This window comes from Montipora capricornis, chromosome 13 (genome assembly GCF_036669925.1).
Source record: "Montipora capricornis isolate CH-2021 chromosome 13, ASM3666992v2, whole genome shotgun sequence".
NCBI lineage: Eukaryota > Metazoa > Cnidaria > Anthozoa > Scleractinia > Acroporidae > Montipora > Montipora capricornis.
Window position 1 is genome coordinate 23,636,283 of NC_090895.1, and position 20,580 is coordinate 23,656,862.

Here is a 20,580-nt window from a genome sequence, read left to right on the forward strand (position 1 = left end):
AATTGCAAAATGGATGTTACACAAAAGGGTTCAGTCGAAAAAATTAGGGAGAGATAAGTCAGCGTTTTCCAAACGAAAAAAACAAAACAAAATAAAGGAACAAGAGAACAAAAAAGACAGGTAGAGCAGTCAGGTAAGGAAAATCTAGAAAATATGGAAAATAATTAATGCACGGAGAGACTGTGACGTTTACATTCTTTTCCGTAAAGAATCTATTTGCTAGTGGTCGAAGCTGAATTCTTCAGTTTTTAAAACAGAAACTAAACGTAAGGAGAGTAAGTGAAGGTGAAGAACAGATAGTTTAGTCCCTGGCAACCCACAAATCACCACCTATGGACTTAAGCAGCTGACACTACAGACATAACTCTATCACAGGGACAACCATCGTAATGTAAGTCTGTACTTAACCAAGAAATCAGTGACATCTTACCGATTTTCTCTTCCATCTACACAGAAGCAAAGACAAAAAAGACAAACAAAATAGATTAAATATAACGTTTATGCAGCCAGTTTCAGTGCTGTTTGTTATGTGAAAATCGTTGAGGTTCATGAGTTCAGAATGGTACTCATCAATTTTCTATTAGTAACTTTGAATCCAAAATCGCTAGTAAGTACTTCACTCTCCCTTGTGCCAGTATCGTGTGATGAATTTAAGATCTGCTACGACGGCGACGTCGCCAAAAACGTCACCTGAAACTGTAACTTTGCACCATTTAAAGTACAGTTTTACGCCATTCTTGCACCACTTCTACCTCGTACAATGTGATGGTACCAGGCCCCTTCAGAGTGAAAATTTAGAATGAGAGATTCTCAAAACTTGGAACTTGATGATATCATGTCGTCTTTACACAAATTAGCGCAAAAAGATGTGCTAAAATGTGTCTGGCACGTGCAGCACGATTATTTTTTCTTTTTGGTTGTTTTGAGGCGTTCTCGTTGACGACCGCCTCGTCGATCATAACGAGTCCCTATGAACTAATCTAAGCAATGATCGATAGTAAGGGAATAAAAAAGCAATCTTTGAATTTGTGTGAAGCGGTGGCATATCCTACGTCTATAGGACATATGCTTCAGGTAAGGACTGTTGGGTAGAAAAAAGCTGAAAAGAATCTGTACGAAAAAGAAGTGTGGATGGTCAAAGATTTTATAGTTGTTTTTATTGTATTTCGCGAGGTGAGGAGGTTTTGAAACTCTTCAAAAACGAGAAAAGTCTAGATTACAGTCTGTGCTTCATAAGATGGTCAATTCAAATTTGGAGGGAGGAACGGATCCCCCTAGCGTTACAAGGCTAAAAGGTCTGCGTTGACTTACGTCTCTTTCGCTTCATAATGAAGTAAGCGACAAATGAAACCAGTATCAGTACCAAGAATCCAATGACTGATAAATATATTAAGTCTTTGTTGTCGTTTTCTTTAGGTGGAGAAGGAGCCTCTGCTGAAGAAAAAACAACATTAATTTATGACTTCTCTTTCCATCTCCCTACTAGATTAGCTTTCTAGCTTTCTAGTTATTTTCTATTGGGTGAGGAGGGGTCACTATACCTTACTTAAGGTGTTCTATTAATTTTATGGCACTGTATTTACGTGTGATGGAGGTAAACTATTTTGTTTTTGTTTTGTTTTTTGTTTTTTTGTCTTCTTTTCCATTCATAAGGGATTGATAATCTTTCGCTTAGGGAAGGGTGGGTGCATCTCAATTGTAACAAGAAACGTTATTCTTTTCAAGGCAATAATGTTTTAGCAGACAATTCTTTGACATTTTTATCGCTTTAATTTTAAATACCATCTTTGTGACCATTTAGTGTCAATTTTCCCCTCTCGATGATTTCCAGAATGACTGAATCAAGATCGCGGCTGCCGAGCATTTGATTGGTGAAGGCCCGTTCAGCGACTAACCTGGAATAAATCCATCAATCTTAAACTGACCGACGTCAAGATCACCAAGTTTGTTATCCTTCAAAGACTCTTTTATTAGCTCTTCTATAGCGCCTTTCGCAACACTTCTATTGAATATGAGTTCCACATCTGCAATCACACTGCCGCTCCTAAAAACACAAAAGCCCGAGGAAAGGAAGGGAAAGGAAAGGACCTTTATTTAAGTGTGTAGTCTTCTAGCGCTGTAGAGCACTAATCAGGGAAACTTGAAATTAACAAGTTGACGCAAATCAAATCAATTTTGGTTTTTGAGGAGATGGGAAACCGGAGTACCCGGAGAAAACCTCTCGGTGCAGAGTAGAGAACCAACAAACTCAACCCACATATGACGCCGATTCTGGGAATCGAACCCGGGCCACCTTGGTGGGAGGCGAGTGCTCTCATTGCTGCGCCATCCCAGGACTAATAATAAAAGAAAAGATAATTGAGGACCTGGGTAGAAACAAGTCTACTCTGCGAGCAGCGTCCCTTTCGATCTTCCTAGATAAGTCGGGAAGAGGAAAGTAGACTCTGCCAGCCGGCTCGACATTTCGTGTTGAGCATGCGTTAAAAATTCAAACGTATTCGGGAGTCAGTCACGCGTGACTAGTAACCGCAAAACCACAAAAGCCAAACAGACAGTAGGGATATTTTCGAACAACTCTGGAAAACACAAGACAATCAAGGAATCATTTCCTTCTAAACTCAAGATAGTTCAAGTGTTTAAATTGCCATTTCAGTTTTTACTGAAAAATGTCCTGCAAGAATGATTATGCAAAATTTTGGAGGGAGAGGGGGAAAGGGGGTAAAAGAGGTGTATTACGGGACTTGTGCAAGTAGAGAAGACACCCTTTTGCAGATACCCGGCTTTTTTGATTTCTATTATTTCGAAAGACATTATAGCATACTTAGGGGGCAAATTAATATGCATCTGCCCCCTAGGCACACCATTATAGCTATTTGAGACAATAGCAATAAAAATGGCTACCGTATTTGCAAAAAGGTCTCTAGATGGTCTTCACCTGACGTCCCGGCAGCATGTTGGTACACAAAACAAAAGAGAAAAAAAGTCTTGCGAATTTGACTTTATTAGAATGCAAGACATGAGTAATAATTTGTTATTGTTTTGTGTACCAACATGGCCGACTCATCACGTGATAGAAAACCATCTATTAAAGCAAGCGCTGTTTCCATGCAAGGGACATTGTTCTTGATGGTCTTTACGTTTCTCCACGTGTGTTTTACTATTACCAACCTTAACTTTTTCACAATGACGTTAAGCAAACTAGTACCAGTCATTTCAGTTTTGATCTAAAAAAGTAAAGATAACAAAACAATGCTCAGTGAAGTACGGTGAACGATAAGGGGCCTTAGAAATGACCCTTATCGGGCAACGTATTGAGGACCTGTGTTGTTCAGATACCATAATTCGCGCAGTACTAGAATTTGCGCAGCGCTAGGTGCACAAGTTGAAGTACCTAATTATAATCCGCGCGAAAAGCATTTTGGTGTAATATGAGACGCTCAATTTTAGTTATGCAAATCAGTCAATTTATTAACTAATATACACATTTGACGTACGTTTTAAGTTGTCCTAGTAACATTAAAAATCAAAAATGTCTTCATTCTTGAATTTTGCTTACATTTCATAATTTTGAAGGCATTTGATAAGGGCCACCTAGTCACTTCTTGATCAAGTATTGACAAATATTGTAGTATTTTGTGATAAAAAACACTCATTATAAATGTCTCAATTGTTAATAGCTCTATTAAACCTCTATTTACTCACAAACCAAAACGAACGAAAAAGAACGAACACGGAAAATTGCTTGCGCAAATTTAAAGCCACGAGAATTTAAAGCTGACCGAAAATGAGTAAGACGCAAATTTCAATACAAGTAAGGTATGTCCAGAAATGCACCTAATTAGATGCACGCGGATTTCAATTAGCGTCACAAAGTGTCCCCTTGCTCTTCTCCCCAACCTCCATATAATACGGAAAACCGTATTAGAGGATTAGTTTGATAGCTACCTATATGCGACATGTCATGTCTAAAAATAAAAGGAAGCTCAAGATGACTTGCTGGACAGCTCACTGTGAGCGTTTGAGTTCCCGTTCAAACAAGGACTATTTTCCAGGCTTCTTCTTCTTGATGTCTCCTAATTATACTACCATGATCTTTCCCCGACAAAACTGTACGATTGTGCTGTTGTTGGTTTTATTATTATATAGTTACTGTTCTTGTGCCCATTTTAGTTCAACTCTTATAAATAAACTTGGAATTAAAATACTAATTTTCGCATATTAATATACAACTGAGCCACTGTGGAACAAATATCCATTGCTCAAGAGTAAGAATATGGTATCAGGTTTGTCCCCATCAGCGTCAGAAAAGTGTCTATTTTTAAACCAAGTTTAGCTGGAAAATAGACAATAACCAAATTGGCTTAAAAGTACGAAATACCTTGAGTTTGCAAGGAAATGATTCCCAGAATTGTTCGAAAATATCCCAATTGTTTGCTTCAGTTTCGTGGTTTTGCGTGGCTGACACCCGAATTTGAAGAGGGTCCCTGCTCGCAAGGTAAGATTCTTTGTGTATCTTATTTACATTATAACGTAACATTCACATTTAATGTTCTGGAAATACTGGGAACAAAATGTTGTATTCCCAAAGGGTTTCAATGGGGTAAATTTTTCCGTGAAAACTAGCTTTAAACATAAACACTTTTCCGACGATGACGGGACTTGGCCAATCTGGGTAATTCTTACTCTTTGGTGATTGACTCTTGTGTGGAATAACACAGAGCCTCAGCAATTTTTTTAACAAAGCTTCTTTTATGGATAAAGGTTTAAAGGAATGCTAAAGGTAGAGTGTTCTGAAATAAAGGCACTTCACACTGCTGAATATAAATATAAATAAATGATGACCACGAACATGAAGATGATTGTCATGATAACGACGATGATATTTTTTTCAAAAAAACAACACAAATTATGGCAACGGATTATGAGGATGATAACAAGGATGGCAAGACCAGATGCAATGATGCAGTTATGCCTAGATGTGCAAGTATAATTGGATTCACGCCCAAATATCCAGTTAGTTCTAAGCTCTTGCTATCGACAAAATAAGGTGGGCAAATGCAGCTGTTTAATTTTACTTGAAAATAAGAGTTCAGGGGACATTTTCTGACGTGATTGTCCATTTTCCTAGTCGAGAAGATGAGGATGATGATGATGATGATGATGAAGATGATGATGGTGATGATGACAAAATGGGGACCGTAAGCAAGGAAGACGACGGCTACAAGAACGTTGTCTAAAAATATTATTTCCTGTTACTGTAATCATTTTGCCATTACTCCCAGTCGCCCTGGATGGAAAGTATGAGTCCACATTCCAAGAATAAAATTGATGAGAACGGTATGGACATTTAGAGAGAAAACTTGAAATTCATCGTCAGGTGCTTACGTCCTCCACATGACCTTAAAATTGATCATTTCACGTCGATGTCAAGACGAGAACTGCAAAAAATCATGTATTAAAATGTAAAACGCACGTCCGGGGCGTGCAGAACGATAATTGTTTTTGCTAAATGAAAGTATTGTTCTGTGGCGATCTCGTAGCTGTTATCGTTGTCCTTGTTTAAGGTCCATAAAGATGAAGACGACGACGACGATGACAATGATGACGATGATGATGGTGATGACAAAGACGAGGCAGGGGGCAGTGTAGCTCAGTGGCTAGGACCTTGTCTTGAAGTCCGCAGAACCTGGGTTCAATACCCATCCTGACAACTCGTTGAATTTGACCCAATTAGTCAATGATTCAACGTCTTGGCTGCACTTGTAAATAGCCAACTAGTTTGCCTCCGGCCAGTTGGCCAGTTCGGATTCTTCACTGACTTTGTTTCATTTGCCCTAAAAAGCCCCTATGAGGAAAGGTCAGCTGAGCATGTGTGTATTTATGTATGTATAAATGAATGTGCGATGATAATGATGATGATGATGATGATGATGATGATGATGATGATGTGGTGATGATGGTGATGGTGATGGTGATGGTGATGACGTTGATGACGTAGACAATGACGACAAAATGACCATGATGATGATGATGACAGTGGCGATGATGATAGTGACGAGGACCAAAATAGAGAAGTAAAAGGAATGACGATTTTAACATTATAATGGTAACGGTAACAATGGTGATAATGATGATAACAATGATGGTGACTGTGTTAAAGGTCAGGAGAATTCTCACAACAATGGAGGATAAGAATAAAGGTGAACAAGGGCAAGAAGCAAGAAGATAATAATATTGACGACTCACTAACTGAGAGATTAAATCGTTAACATGAGAAGCATGCAACAAAAACTAACAACAACTTACCGCCTCTTTAATTCTTCCGATTAACTCCTTGGTAATTTGCTCTTGCAGGTCCTCATATTGTGGTTTAAATTCTTCGTTTGTGAACTCAAATCCTACTTCAACTACAGTCACCAAAGTATCTATGAAAAATTTCGAAAATGACAACAATGGAATCAAAACAACAATTAAGGCTTGCAAACTTCACAAAAAAGCTGGAGTCTAGTAATTATGCAGTTGTTGGACATTACTACTAAACCACAAAGCAGCGAAACGAAACACCAAAACACCATGTATGATCCCGCTATACACTGAATACTACTCAACAAACGTTGGATTTTGAGATTAAACATTGAGCTGGTTCAATGCGAAAATGACGTTAAAGACTCACTACTTTAAGAATGTAATGCGTGTGAACGCGGCTGAATCAATATGCAGCAAGGGAGTTTCGGGATTTCAAACTTTGCATATACAATAAGCTGGATTTACACCCTGAAACTCTAAGCTAGTGAGTCACTGACGTCGCTTTTCCCTAGATCCAACCCTCTGAGGTCTAATTGATCAGTTTTGAACATAAGTAATGGCAGACTGTGAAATCCAATACTTAAACTCAAAGTAAACAACTTCGGGAAGAGCTCAAAATTTCGCAAGTCAGGATTTATACAACACACTTTCAAAATCTAAAGAAAAAAGAGGTAGTGATTTCCCCCTCCCCCCCCCCCCCCCCCCCCCCCCCATCATAGTAGCACTTGAAACATATATAGACAGCTTCTGTTAGTCCTGACATATGGGCAATCTAAATACTCTCCATCAAGAAGTGGACACAAGGAATCTATTGCTGCATACCAGCAGGCAATTTCATGTGAGAGCTGACCTTAACATCTTGCCAGCGATAAATTCAGTCGAACCCCGCTTTACAGACACCCGCTAAATACGGACACCCCATTGTTACGAACCTGGGAAAGCCCAAATATTCTTTCAAAGTTCAACCTGCTCAATGCAAACACCCTTTAACACTGACAACGGACATTCTTTCTTCCCCATCAACTAATTCTCATAGGAAGTTAACTTCGCTAATACGGACACTCACGTCAACTTTTTTCTTTCATGAGCTTTATCTCTTGTAAAGGGACATAAGAGCGAAAGTTGAATACTGCTGTTCAATATCAATAACTGACTATTTTGCCAATAAATGATTTCGAGCACTGAATGTCATTTAATGAGGAAATAAACATAAATGAAAGACGTAACTTTAATGTTTCGTACAATTCTTTATACGGAATTAGCCCATGCAATAATGGGTAATGCTTCATGGTATAGATGGGCGACTTAATTTTTTTGCGTTCATATAAACTAGGAAAATGGCTGCTTTGTACCCTAAAGACTTTCAGTTTGTTGATGTTTATGTTTTGTTTTATATTTTTTGACGTTTTGCTCCAATAAGATGTACAGTACTGCATATTTTACTTAATTTACATAACCCTATTAACACGGACACCACATGGTCCGTCCGGTGTCCGTATTAACAGGGTTTGACTATCAAAATCATCACATACACTTTCATACCATTTGTTCACAATTTCCCCCAGTTTTTCCATAAGGGCAACTGCAAAAATGCTTTGTTCCAAGAGCTAAGCATACTTTTCCATCTGTACAAGTTGGCTCACACTTTTCTCCTAAAACAAGAGAGAATTCAACTTTGGTCTCTTTCTAACACAAAGCCTTACAGTTTTATTCAAAAATGTTTTCAGGGGTTTCAATACAATTTTAGGTAGGCGGCTGGTTTAAGTCTAGCAGCCGACTGTATCAACAAGGGGCCCGTAGGCCCTTTCGTCTAGGAGGGTCTGGGAGCATGCTCCCCCAGAAGATTTTGAAATCTGGAAGCTCTGAAATGCGATTTCCAGCCCAAAATTGAGTACAAAGATAAAGGAAGATTTTTTTTAATCAACAGCAACACTGAGTGTGCACTTAAACGCATTCTTTTGATAATTTCCAGCGAAGAAAGATTTGGAAAACCATTTCAAAAGGAAAATTAACCAGTTAAACGTTATATGACGTTTTGACAACTTCATGTCATCATTACTATAAATTTCAAGCTGCCGTGAACGGCAACCATTTTTTGAAACTTTTCGGTTTTTTGTCTAGACAAAGCGCAATATTTTTTTTTCAGTCAACATGAGAAATCAGTTCTGTCGAACAATAAGAATAATGTCATTTTAATCTGAACGAACGAAAAGGCTTAACCATTGCAACTAAACGAAACATTTTTACTGTTGTAGTGGAAAACAAGTCTTGATGCAACGATTACTCAATAACAACCTGTTTTGCAAAACGTCTTGATATGTTTGCGGACGTAACTAAACATAATTGAATTACGTTAAAAAATGCAACGATTGGTCTAGGCAAAAATGCCGTTCACTGTAGCTCGAAGATGGTAGTATCAAATCTGATAATTATTTGGAAATAGAGGTTTAAAAAAAGTACATTCAAGTCCAGAAAAATGACGAAATTTTACTTTAGGTTTGAAGGAATCCTGCAATTAATTCAACCTAGGGGAAAAAGTTGCCGACTTCCCTGAGTGAAGTACATAGCCGACACTTTTCGTCGGCCGTCAGTGCTTATTGAAACCCCTGGTTTTATTAAAAAGTTATCCTGGAAACTTAAACCTTGATTCTTGAAGACTTTAAGAACTGTAACTCAAGTTGACCCTTACTTTAATTTTGCTTAAAGTGTAGCTTATCCAACATAGCATTAATGGCAATATAAGATATATATTAACATTTGTGGTCTCCTGCTAAAAAAAATCTGGACAGTAGTGAGCTGATGTAGAGGCTCCGTAGATGCATATTTCACAGGAGATCTCAGCCAAAGTGGCACTCTTGGTTATAATCTTCCTGATTAATTCATCTAATAATATATGGTCACTTTTAAAAACTCTTATTCAACTTGATCTACAAATCTTCAGATACAATGAAATGTGAGACCTGAAACCTTAAGAATGCTAGCTAGCTTAGCTAACTGTAATTCTATTAATAGGATTAAACTGGGTGAGTCCCATTGTTGTAGATTACCACAATATTGGACAAAACTGGAAGAAAATGAGGAAAAGAAACATCATATACATGTAGGTCTATGTGAACCCTTTTCTTGAATGATAAGAGTCAGAAAATCTGAACCAAATGAGTTACTTGAACGATACAGGGTCAAAAATTCTGAACCCTTTCTTGAACGATACAGGGTTAGAACTTCTGAAACCTTGTGCTTTACTAGAACGATGCAGGGTCAGAAATTCTCAACCCTTTTCTTGAATGATAAGGTGAGGAAATAACTAATGGCTACGGTAACGACAATTCCACTTTAAAACAACAACGTGATATCATTGGTTACAAGAGGCAAAATAGCCGCCCTGTATCTGCGGCACGCACTTTTGCACCGACGTTGTACTCTGCGTCACAAGGACATGAAGTCACCAAATTTGAGGTTTGTACGACAACGGTCGCACAGGTGGTTGAAAATGTAATGAAAACCCTGACGAGTGAGTTGCTTCTGATTATTACAATTATTTAAATAATCTTTTCATGTATAAGTATATAATAAGTAATAACATGAATTTTCTTGTGCAATTTGGAATGAATCCACGTAACTACTAGTAATTTTTTACAAAGACTGCAAATTGCTGAAGCCCGTACTTTTTTTGTTTTGAAAGAAATTACTCTTGCTTATTTATTCCAAATTGCACTTGAAATCATGTCAAAGCCAACAAAGGGTTTTGCATTTACCATTCACAGTCACAGAGACATTTGCGCTCATTGCTGTTCCAACAGTGTTATTAACCATGCATTTGAATACAAACTCTCCTCCAGTGGACATTGTCCTGGTCCAAATTCCCGTACTGCTAATGTCCTCAACCATGATTCCATTTTCATACAAGTGATACGCATGGACCATAGGGTTACTATAAGCTGAACAGTTGAAGGTGATGGAAGCACTGGAATCGACTGTTTCTTCGCTGGCAAATAACTGGACCATCTCCGGTTTAACTAAAATGAAGGAAAACAATCACTTAGCATCCAAAGAAAACTGAATACTTGCCAAAACATTAAAAACTGCCAAGTTTCTTTGTCTTAATGATCATTCAAAATGTTAACTTTTAAAGACAACTTACAAAACACATCAATTTCTACAGACTCGGAAGCATTGCCACATAGATTGCTTGCTTCACATCTGTATTCTCCTGCTTCATTCCTATTGATATATGTGAAAACCAAATCCATTCCATTGGTACGCTCTCCATCACTAGTCTTGACCCAAGATACATTAGGTGGTGGGGTACCAGTTGCTACACACATTATGGTCAAGTCTTCTTCTTCAATTATATTTTTCTTGGTAAATGGGTTGATGGATGAAGGCTCTGAAAAAATTGCACAAACGTGAGTAACATAACATGAGCTCTGGACATGAAACTTATTGTAAAACAAATTAAAGGGGCTAGGTCACGCTATGTTAGGTAATTTTGTTTAATTTTGTTAATTATGAGCTCTAAACCTCAAATTGACAGAGCAAGAGTCTTTCATTTGCAAAATCACGGCCACACAACAACTGAGAATGATTTTCCAGCTGTGTGAATGACATTTTGATGACTGATATAAATTTGAAAAAAGGTGGGCCGACGTTTTTCAAATTTACCCAAATTCAATCCATTTCAATCCTCTCCAGTTTTGTCCATCCATGTCCCTTCTTGGCTTTCCTGTGTTTTATTAGAGTTCTTCTATAGTTTTGAACAGTCATTTTGATATTTTAGTTAATTCTATGACCATTCGCATCAGTGCTTAAATTGCCTAAAATTGCGTGACCTAGCCCCTTTAAGTAAAAGAACACTGCAGTTTCAATAAAGTTTGAAGTTGGCAGATAGTTTGAGTGCAGTAACCGACTGCTGTCATTGTAAAATGAATTTTAATCTTTGAGGAATTCTCCCTTTAATTACGCCACTTTAGACGAAAAAGGTGCCGACTTTTTGTGTCATCTGCTGTCGGTGCTATTCACACCACTGAGTACAGGTCCCTTTCTCGTTGCATTTGAGTAAATCTAGTGTACGTACAGTAAAGACTTCATTCCCTTGTAATAAGCAACATGTACATTCCAGTTCTTTTATTTTACATGCACTAAATCCTTTGTCTTGATTAGCTGAAGTGTCAATTGGACTTCCTTATTAAGAACCTAGGTGAGATTACTTGTAGGAAGCATTTCCAAATGTGGACAGCCTGAAATTCTACCTCAACACCACTTTTCCCCTTTGATTAGAAACAACTGTGCCAGTAAACAGTATAAAATAAGACATAATAAACAAGAATAAGACTTAAGGAGTTATATCATGGAGAATGATGTACTAGTCAGTAATTTCATGACACCAGAAATGCCCAAAAAGTAGAAAGAGACATCGCAAAACTACTTAAAACTGTTGAACAACATAGAAGAAATACAGCAAAAGAAAAGAGAGGCATGCACGCTGTAAATGGGAACAAATGGACAAGATTGAAATGGGTTGCAGTTAGATAATCTTGAAAAAAGTCGGCCCAACATTCTTCAAGTTATGGCAAATGCCTTGCATAAAGGTTGCATAATACCCAACTGAGGGCTTTCATTAGGAGCCATGACCCGGGTATCGGCACCCCTCTAATTTGATTAGAGTACCTGGCTTTTTTTTTACAACGAAACTGAAACTAAGTAGCATCAAATAAATTAATTATTGCTTTTATTGTTGAGTATCATCTTCAAAAACCTTTTATGCATCAACTATCTCACATCAGATCATTGAATAAGATTTTTTTTTTTTGAGAAAAGCGCTTTTGGACGCACGTCTTTTATAATTTTCGCACTAACAAACCGCAGGTTTGGAAGCACATCCGGTGTTATTATCATGGCGAGCAAACAAAGATATTAAGACAACGTTTTCTCAGTTGTGTCCCAAAGGTTAGTTTTAAGGATTTCCAAATGCCTTTGAGCGTAATTTCATAACCACTTGTTTGCATTTGAAAAGAATAAATAAAGCGCAATGACCCTGAGCAAGACCTTAACATTCGTCACTTTTTTATGAACTCTGTAGTTAGTGTTTTAACCTTTTCTTTGGAACTGATTTCTCGCAGAAAAGGTGCAGTTAAGAAACTTAAATGACCTCTTAGACTTAGGGCCTATTCACGTGTAGTTGGGGGACCCCGGGAAAGTGACGTACCCCGGCTCGGTGGGGAAACCAATCTCTCCATAAAATATGTCTTTTTTTTCTTGATCACATTCACATGAGAAGTGGAGACTGCCCCACCGAGGCGGATTGCCCGGTCAGCAGGGTTGGGTATCCGGCTTACCTAAGGTGAGTTTTCTCCATGTGAATGCTGAAGGTGGGTTACTCCGCCTGACCGGCGTGATTTATCTTTAGGTGTAGGCAGGGTACCTCACCTACACAGGGTCTCCCACCTACATGTGAACAGGCCGTCAGTCCATGAAAAACATAATTCTATTGGGATAACGGGATGTATTCAGCAGCCGTGGTAATTACATTATACTACTTATATAGATACCACTTTTCACAACTTGAAGGTCTAGATAACAACTATTTAATACCAGTTTGCAAAAGAGAATTTGGCTTGTACGTCAAATGCAAATGCAATTTCATCACGTGAAATTTTTGAATATCCAGAATGTTGACTGACACGTGGGTTGGATGAAAACTACACTTTTGAGATAGAATATCAGGTTGTCTACATTTGGAAATGTTCCCTACAAGTAATCTCACCTAGGCTCTCAATACGAAAGTCCAACTGACACTTCAGCTAATCAAGACAAAGGATTTAGTGCATGTAAAATAATAGAACTGGAATCTACATCCTACTTATTACAAGGGAATGTTGTCCTTACTGTACGTACACTAGATTTACTTAAATGCAACAAGAAGGGACCAGCACTCAGTGATGTGAATAAGCACCGACAGCTGATCAAAAGTGTCAGCTAATTCACTCACTCCATAGAGAAGTCGGCAACTTTTTCGTCTCAGCTTCTCCACAAATGTAGGTGCATTTGCCCAACCCTACTTCATACAAAAACCATTATACGTCACCTCTAAAGGCTGCTTTTTATGCTTGTGACTTAACTGCCAACCAGAATCACTATAGTCTTTACTATGGCTATCAGCTTGTTTGTTGAGTACAGTGTGCAAATTTTAGGTTCTTTATATAATTTCAGTAATGGTTATCCAATATAAATATACAAAATCATGAACAGGATCAAGTACAGTCACTTTGTGATTTATGGGCACAAGTGATGTTTTGAAAGTTCACAGAATTGTACCAGCCATGATAGGCTTGAGAACTTCCAAAACATCACAAACGACCATAAAACATGAAATGCACGAGCAAGATCATATGATTTTTATACTGGACAAAATTACTTCATCGCTTCTTCCGTATTGCACTCTATAACCTATTGTCATTGACCAATCAGAAACCGTGACCTTCTGTGGCATTGATAATGATACACTCAATATAAAAACAAATTGCACAAGCCATAGGCCCCTAATTTTCTCACTTTGACAATGACAGGACTCGGTTACTCCACTCAAACTATCTGCCAACTTCATATTTTATTGAAACTTCTGTGTACTTGCACTCAGTCAGAGAACAGACCTAATCGGCTAACTGAATGTTGTGCCCAATTCAAATCTCCTGGGATTAAGATTCTTTGTGTGTTGTATTTGAATGATAATGCGGCATTCATATTTAAATGATATGGAAATACTTGGAACAAAACGTTTTATTACCAAAGGGTTTGAATTGGGTACTACATTGAGTTAGCCGATTTGGTCTATTAACAAGTGATGGCAAAAAGGCTAATTCCCAATCCAGAATTAAGGAAAATGCATTGCTTGGAGTCTACATTTTCACAAATTTCTGGGCATCCTCTATAGTCCCTAGAAACTCTTGAATCGGTGTACCTTGAAACTCCACATCAGGTACCCTTCTACCCAAAAAAATTAACGAAAACCCCAACATGTGCGTTTCTTTTGATTATTACAACTATCTAATCTCGAAATGTTTTCATGTAGAGTTATATAAAAAGTAATAACATGATTTTTCCTTTGCAATTTGAAATAAATACAAGTAACTACTAGCAATTTTTTACGTAGACTACAAATTGCAGAGGCCCGTACTTTTATTCGTTTTTGAAAAAAATATTCTTGCTTATTCATTCCAAATTGCACTGAAAATCATGCGAAAGCCAACAAAGGGTTGTGCATTTACCATTGACAATCACAGAGACGTTTGGGCTCATTGCTGTTCCCACAGTGTTATTAGCCATGCAATTGAAAACAAACTCTCCTCCAGTGGACATTGTCCTGGTCCAAACTCCCGTACTGCTGATTTGCTCAACCATGGTTCCACTTTCATACAACTGATACGTATGGACCACAGGGTTACCATAAGCTGAACAGTTAAGGATGACAGAAGAACCAATGCAGACTGTTGCTTTGCTGGCAAATAACTGGACCATCTCTGGTTCAACTAAAATAAACAAGAACAATCACTTAGCATCTCAAAGAAAAGAAAAAAGAAATGAGGTCGACTAAATATACTACATGTTTTAAAAGACAACTTACACAACACATCAATTTCTACAGACTCGGAAGCACTGCCACATAGATTGCTTGCTTCACATCTGTATTCTCCTGCTTTAGTCCTATCGATATTTGTGAAAACCAACTCTGTTCCATTGGTACGCTCTCCATCACTAGTCTTGACCCAAGATACAGTTAGTGGTAGGGTACCACTTGCTACACACATTATGGCCAAGTCTTCCCCTTCAATTATCGTTTTATTTGTAAATGGGTCGATGGATGAAGGCTCCGAAAAAAAATGCACAAAAGTGAATAACAAAACATGAGCTACAACTGGACATACAACTTATGCAAAAAAAATTTGGTGCAGGTACACAGACGTTTCAATAAAATTTGAAGCTGGCGTATAGTGAGTAAAGTAACCGACTGCTGTCGTTGTCAAAATGAATTTTAGTCTCTGACGGAATCTCTGTTTATTACTTCATTTTTGAGGAAGAAGTTGTCAACTTTTCTGTTGAGTGAGTGAATTAGCTGACGCTTTTCAGCAGCCGTCAGTGCTTATTCACATGACTGAGTACAGGTCCCTTCCTCGATCGTTGCATTTGAGTAAAGACAGTGGATGTACATCGTTGCATTTGAGTAAATACAGTAGACGTACACTGTAAGGACAATATTCCATTTTAAAGAGCATGTACAATCCAGTTCTTTTACTTTACATGCACTTTCCTTGGTCTTGATTAGTTGAAGTGTTAGTTGGACTATCTTTTGTTAAGAGCCTGGGTGAGATTAGTTGAAGGAAACAGCCTGATATTCTACTTTAAGACCACTTTTCCCCTTCCATTAGCAACATCACTGTGCCAGTAAAAAATATTTAATAAGACTTAACTGATAAATTAAATAAGACATACATTTATAAAACGAAGACTTAAAAGGGCTATGTCACGGAAAATGATGTATTGCACTAACTACTTAAAACAGATAAAGCAAAAGGAAATAAAAGCATAGATGGACACAACTGGACAGGATTGAAATGGGTTGCATTATGGATCATCTTGAGAAAAATTCGGTTCCAACATTTTTCACGTTTATAGCAAGTCGCCTTGATAGGGGTTGTTTTTGCTCAGAAGCACCTTGGTTGTGATGTAACAATAATTTTATCAGTAAAGGAATTCCACATTACCATTTTCGACCATTAAACGTGTGATTAACTATTATAGATTTCCCTGAAACACCCTAAAACAATGCGACATAGCCCCTCTAAATTAATTTAAAAAATTAAGACTTAACTTATAATTAAGATAAGACAGAGTAACTTTGATTTGAAAGCAAAATGACATTTTTTTACCATTGACAATAACAGAGACATTCATGCTCATTGCTGTTCCGATAGTGTTGTTGACCATGCATTTGTAGACAAATACTCCTCTGGTTGCCATTGTTATGTTCCAAATTCCCATTCTGCCGATTTCATTGACCATAGTTCCATTTACATACAACTCATAGGTATGAACTTGAGGGTTGCTGTAAGCTGAGCAGTTGAACACAATGATATCTCCACGGCAGACTGTTGTTGCGCTTGGATCTAATACAACCATCTCTGGTTTGACTAAAATGGAATTAAGACAAAATTATAAACAGGATCGTTTTGTTTTTGTAAAAAGATTACTGTCTTAAAAACAGCCTTGACAACTAAAGGTTTCCACAGCTACATGTACGTAACCGACTTTTGTTCCAAAAAGAATAATTTCTTGCCATGGCCTTTCCAAAGCTGTCACTAGAAATTACTACTGTAACAGTAACTGAGCTCAGCTTCTCCACAAATGCAGGTGGATTTGCCCAACCCTACTTCATACAAAAACCATTATACGTCACCTCTAAAGGCTGCTTTTTATGCTTGTGACTTAACTGCCAACCAGAATCACTATAGTCTTTACTATGGCTATCAGCTTGTTTGTTGAGTACAGTGTGCAAATTTTAGGTTCTTTATATAATTTCAGTAATGGTTATCCAATATAAATATACAAAATCATGAACAGGATCAAGTACAGTCACTTTGTGATTTATGGGCACAAGTGATGTTTTGAAAGTTCACAGAATTGTACCAGCCATGATAGGCTTGAGAACTTCCAAAACATCACAAACGACCATAAAACATGAAATGCACGAGCAAGATCATATGATTTTTATACTGGACAAAATTACTTCATCGCTTCTTCCGTATTGCACTCTATAACCTATTGTCATTGACCAATCAGAAACCGTGACCTTCTGTGGCATTGATAATGATACACTCAATATAAAAACAAATTGCACAAGCCATAGGCCCCTAATTTTCTTTATTGTCAGCTTTTCAAAGTAGCAATGCCTTAAAATTGTCCTAGAACACCTGACACATAATTGTATTTTAAGAAACTTACACTGCACATCAACTATTGCCAGCTCTGTGGCAGTGTTACATAGATTACTAGCTTCACATCTGTATTGTCCAGCTTGATCTCTACTGATAGTTGTGAGTACCAACTCAGTCCCATTAGTGCGTTGTCCATTGTTGGTCTTGACCCAGGAAACATTAGGTGTAGGAAAGCCTGATGCATTGCAAGTCAAGGTCACATTTCCACCTACAATTATCGTCTCATCGTCTATTGGCTGGATGAATGAACGAACTGTAAACATAACAGCATGAGAGGTTAGCATTAGACCTTGACCACAGTAAAGAAAGTGACGTAACTGTTCAAGTAAAAAGATACACCTATGGCATTGAGAGCTCGACTGAAATAAAAGCAATCAATCGATTATTTTACATTGTCCAAATGTACGTTTCGTGGATTTGAATTTGTCACCAGCTATGGCAGATACAGGTGCATGATCAGATACCCTGGAGCACTCAAATTAATGGCACCCCTGAACTACAGTGAACATGTACTTCACCAAGGCATCGAACTCTGACAAAGAGGTCAAAAATGGTTTGTGTTCAGAGACCACTTTTCCCCTTCCTTTGGCAACATCACTGTGCCAGTAAACAATATTAATAAGACTCAACTTATAAATTAAATAAGACATAAGTTTATAAAACGAAGCCTTAAAAAGGCTATGTCACGCAAAATGATGCATTGCACTAACTACTTAAAACAGTTAAAGCAAAAGGATATAGAAGCATAGATGGACACAACTGGACAGGATTGAAATGGGTTGAATTATGGATCATCTTGAGAAAATTCGGGCCCAACATTTTTCACGTTTATAGCAAGTCGCCTTGATAGGGGTTGTTTTTGCTCAGAATCACCTTTGGGTTGTGATGTAACGATAATTAATTTATCAGTAAAGGAATTCCACATTACCATTTTCGACCATTAAACTTGTGATTAACTATTATAGATTTCCCTGAAACACCCTAAAACAATGTGACATAGCCCCTCTAAATTAATTTACAAAATTAAGACAACTTATAACATGGCATCTGACAGGACGCGGCAATGCAGATCCACATCCTCCGCATAATTACGATATTTTCCGCATAAAACTGAAGAAATGCCTGATATTAGTGATAAAGCAGCTGCTTACCACCCTCACAAACACAAAAGCCAAAGAGATTGACTGTTTTGAAAGGCTTACTTTCCTGAACATTGAAGAAAACACGCCATTTCGTTCGCAAGATGAAAGTTCGTAAGCAGTTTCCTCTCATTTTTCGGGAATGAGCTGGACTCTAGTTTAAACCGTTCATAACATACCCTAGACTCGAAATTTAAAAAAAAAAAAAAAGGTATGAAAATTTAGCCCCAGGTTATAGTAGCACATTACATTGCATCGTTTTGTAACTCTGGTAAAGTAGCGACAGTCGTAGGGACAATCATTGCGATGAAGTTGTACAAAACAAAGAGCCCGCAATACGTACGTGTAAAAAACGGCTGAAAATGGTGAATGATCGAGGAGGGAATGGATCGTGGTTCAACCACATCACAATTTTGCTCCATATCTCCAAATTGAAACAAAATTCATGACAAGAAACTGTATATTTTTTTATCACTTTATTTCTTTTAGCAAAAGTTTCGGCAAAATGCCGATTACTAACCCTTTTACTTTAACGGTGAATGCTGGTCGAAAATTGGCGATTCGGTCAGATATTTTAATCGCAAAGGGAAAAAGTGACTGTATTGGTCGGAATTCCGAGTCCTGATTTATCATAAGCATGTAAATACATTGGACGGGCCTAATTATTAGCTCTATAAGTGTTCAAATGTACGCATAATCCGGTGTAATTTCCACATAATCAACGCATCTTTACGCATAATATGGCCAAAAATTTCCACGTAACCTTTAATTTTTTTTCCGCATCCTATCAGAAGCCCTGTTGTAATTAAGATAAGACAGAGTAAATTTGCTTTGAAAGCAAAATGACATTTTTTTACCATTGACTGTAACAGACACATCCATGCTCATTGCTGTTCCTATCGCGTTGAAAGCCATGCATTTGTGGACAAATTCTCCTACAGTTGTCATTGTTATGTTCCAAATTCCCATTGTGCTGATTCCATTGATCATACGGCCATTTTCATATAACTCATATTTATGTACTTCGGGGTTGCTGTAGGCTGAGCAGTTAAACACTATAAGGTCTCCACGGCAGACTGTTGTTGCACTTGGATCTAATACAACCATCTCTGGTTTGACTAAAATGGAATTAAGACAAATTATAAACAGGATTGTTTTGTTTTTGTAAAAAATTACTGTCCTAAAAACAGCCTTGACAGCTAAAGGTTTCCACAGCTACATGTATGTATAACCATTAAAAAGCAAAAGGGCACAACCAACTGCAATGGTGTTGTATTTTCGACCACCTTTTGTTCCAAAATGAATCATTTCTTACCATGGCCGTTCAAAAGCTGTCACTAGAAATTACTGCTGTAACAGTAACTGATTTCAGCTTCTCCACAAATGCAGGTGGATTTGCCCAACCCTACTTCATACAAAAACCATTATACGTCACCTCTAAAGGCTGCTTTGTATGCTTGTAACTTAACTGCCAGCCAGAATCACTATAGTCTTTAGCATGGCTATCAGCTTGTTTGTTAAGTACCATGTGCAAATTTTAAGTTCTTTCAGTAATGGTTATCCAATATAAATATACAAAATCATGAACAGGATCAAGTACAGTCACTTTGTGATTTATGGGCACAAGTGATGGTTTGAGAGTTCGCACAATTGTACCAGCCACGATAGGCTTGAGAACTTCCAAAACATCACAACCGACCATGAAACATGAAATGCACGAGCAAGATCATATGATTTTTATACTGGACAAAATTACTTCATCGCTTCTTCCGTATTGTACTCTATAATCTATTGTCATTGACCAAACAGAAACCGTGACCTTCTGTGGCATTGATAATAATACACTCAATATAAAAACAAATTGCACAAGCCATAGGCCCCTAACTTTCTTTATTGTCAGCTTTTCAAAGTAGCAATGCCTTCTGTCCTAGAACACCTGACACATAATTGTATTTTAAGAAACTTACACTGCACATCAACTGTTGCCAGCTCTGTGGCAGTGTTACATAGATTACTAGCTTCACATCTGTATTCTCCAGCTTGATCTCTACCGACATTTGTGAGTACCAACTCAGTCCCATTAGTGCGTTGCCCATTGCTGGTCTTGACCCAGAAAACAGTAGGTGTAGGAAAGCCTGATGCATTGC

At 37.7% G+C, this 20,580-nt stretch overlaps 1 protein-coding gene across 1 annotated transcript in view; it reads right to left on the bottom strand.

The window, feature by feature from the left end:
- Positions 1-20,580, bottom strand: part of LOC138030713 (uncharacterized) — a 66,465-nt gene that overhangs the window by 10,460 nt on the left and 35,425 nt on the right. The window contains exons 8-23 of the mRNA XM_068878592.1: positions 20,401-20,580; positions 19,291-19,551; positions 17,813-17,826; positions 17,302-17,653; positions 16,230-16,490; positions 14,927-15,217; positions 14,571-14,831; positions 10,448-10,693; positions 10,062-10,322; positions 7,849-7,958; positions 6,826-6,835; positions 6,307-6,425; positions 3,169-3,224; positions 1,896-2,044; positions 1,312-1,434; positions 431-446 (exon numbers count right to left, since the gene is read on the bottom strand). The exon at positions 20,401-20,580 is cut by the window's right edge and continues 66 nt beyond it. Coding sequence (XP_068734693.1) covers positions 431-446; positions 1,312-1,434; positions 1,896-2,044; positions 3,169-3,224; positions 6,307-6,425; positions 6,826-6,835; positions 7,849-7,958; positions 10,062-10,322; positions 10,448-10,693; positions 14,571-14,831; positions 14,927-15,217; positions 16,230-16,490; positions 17,302-17,653; positions 17,813-17,826; positions 19,291-19,551; positions 20,401-20,580 — 2,710 coding nt within the window. The remainder of the gene's footprint in view (positions 1-430; positions 447-1,311; positions 1,435-1,895; positions 2,045-3,168; positions 3,225-6,306; positions 6,426-6,825; positions 6,836-7,848; positions 7,959-10,061; positions 10,323-10,447; positions 10,694-14,570; positions 14,832-14,926; positions 15,218-16,229; positions 16,491-17,301; positions 17,654-17,812; positions 17,827-19,290; positions 19,552-20,400) is intronic.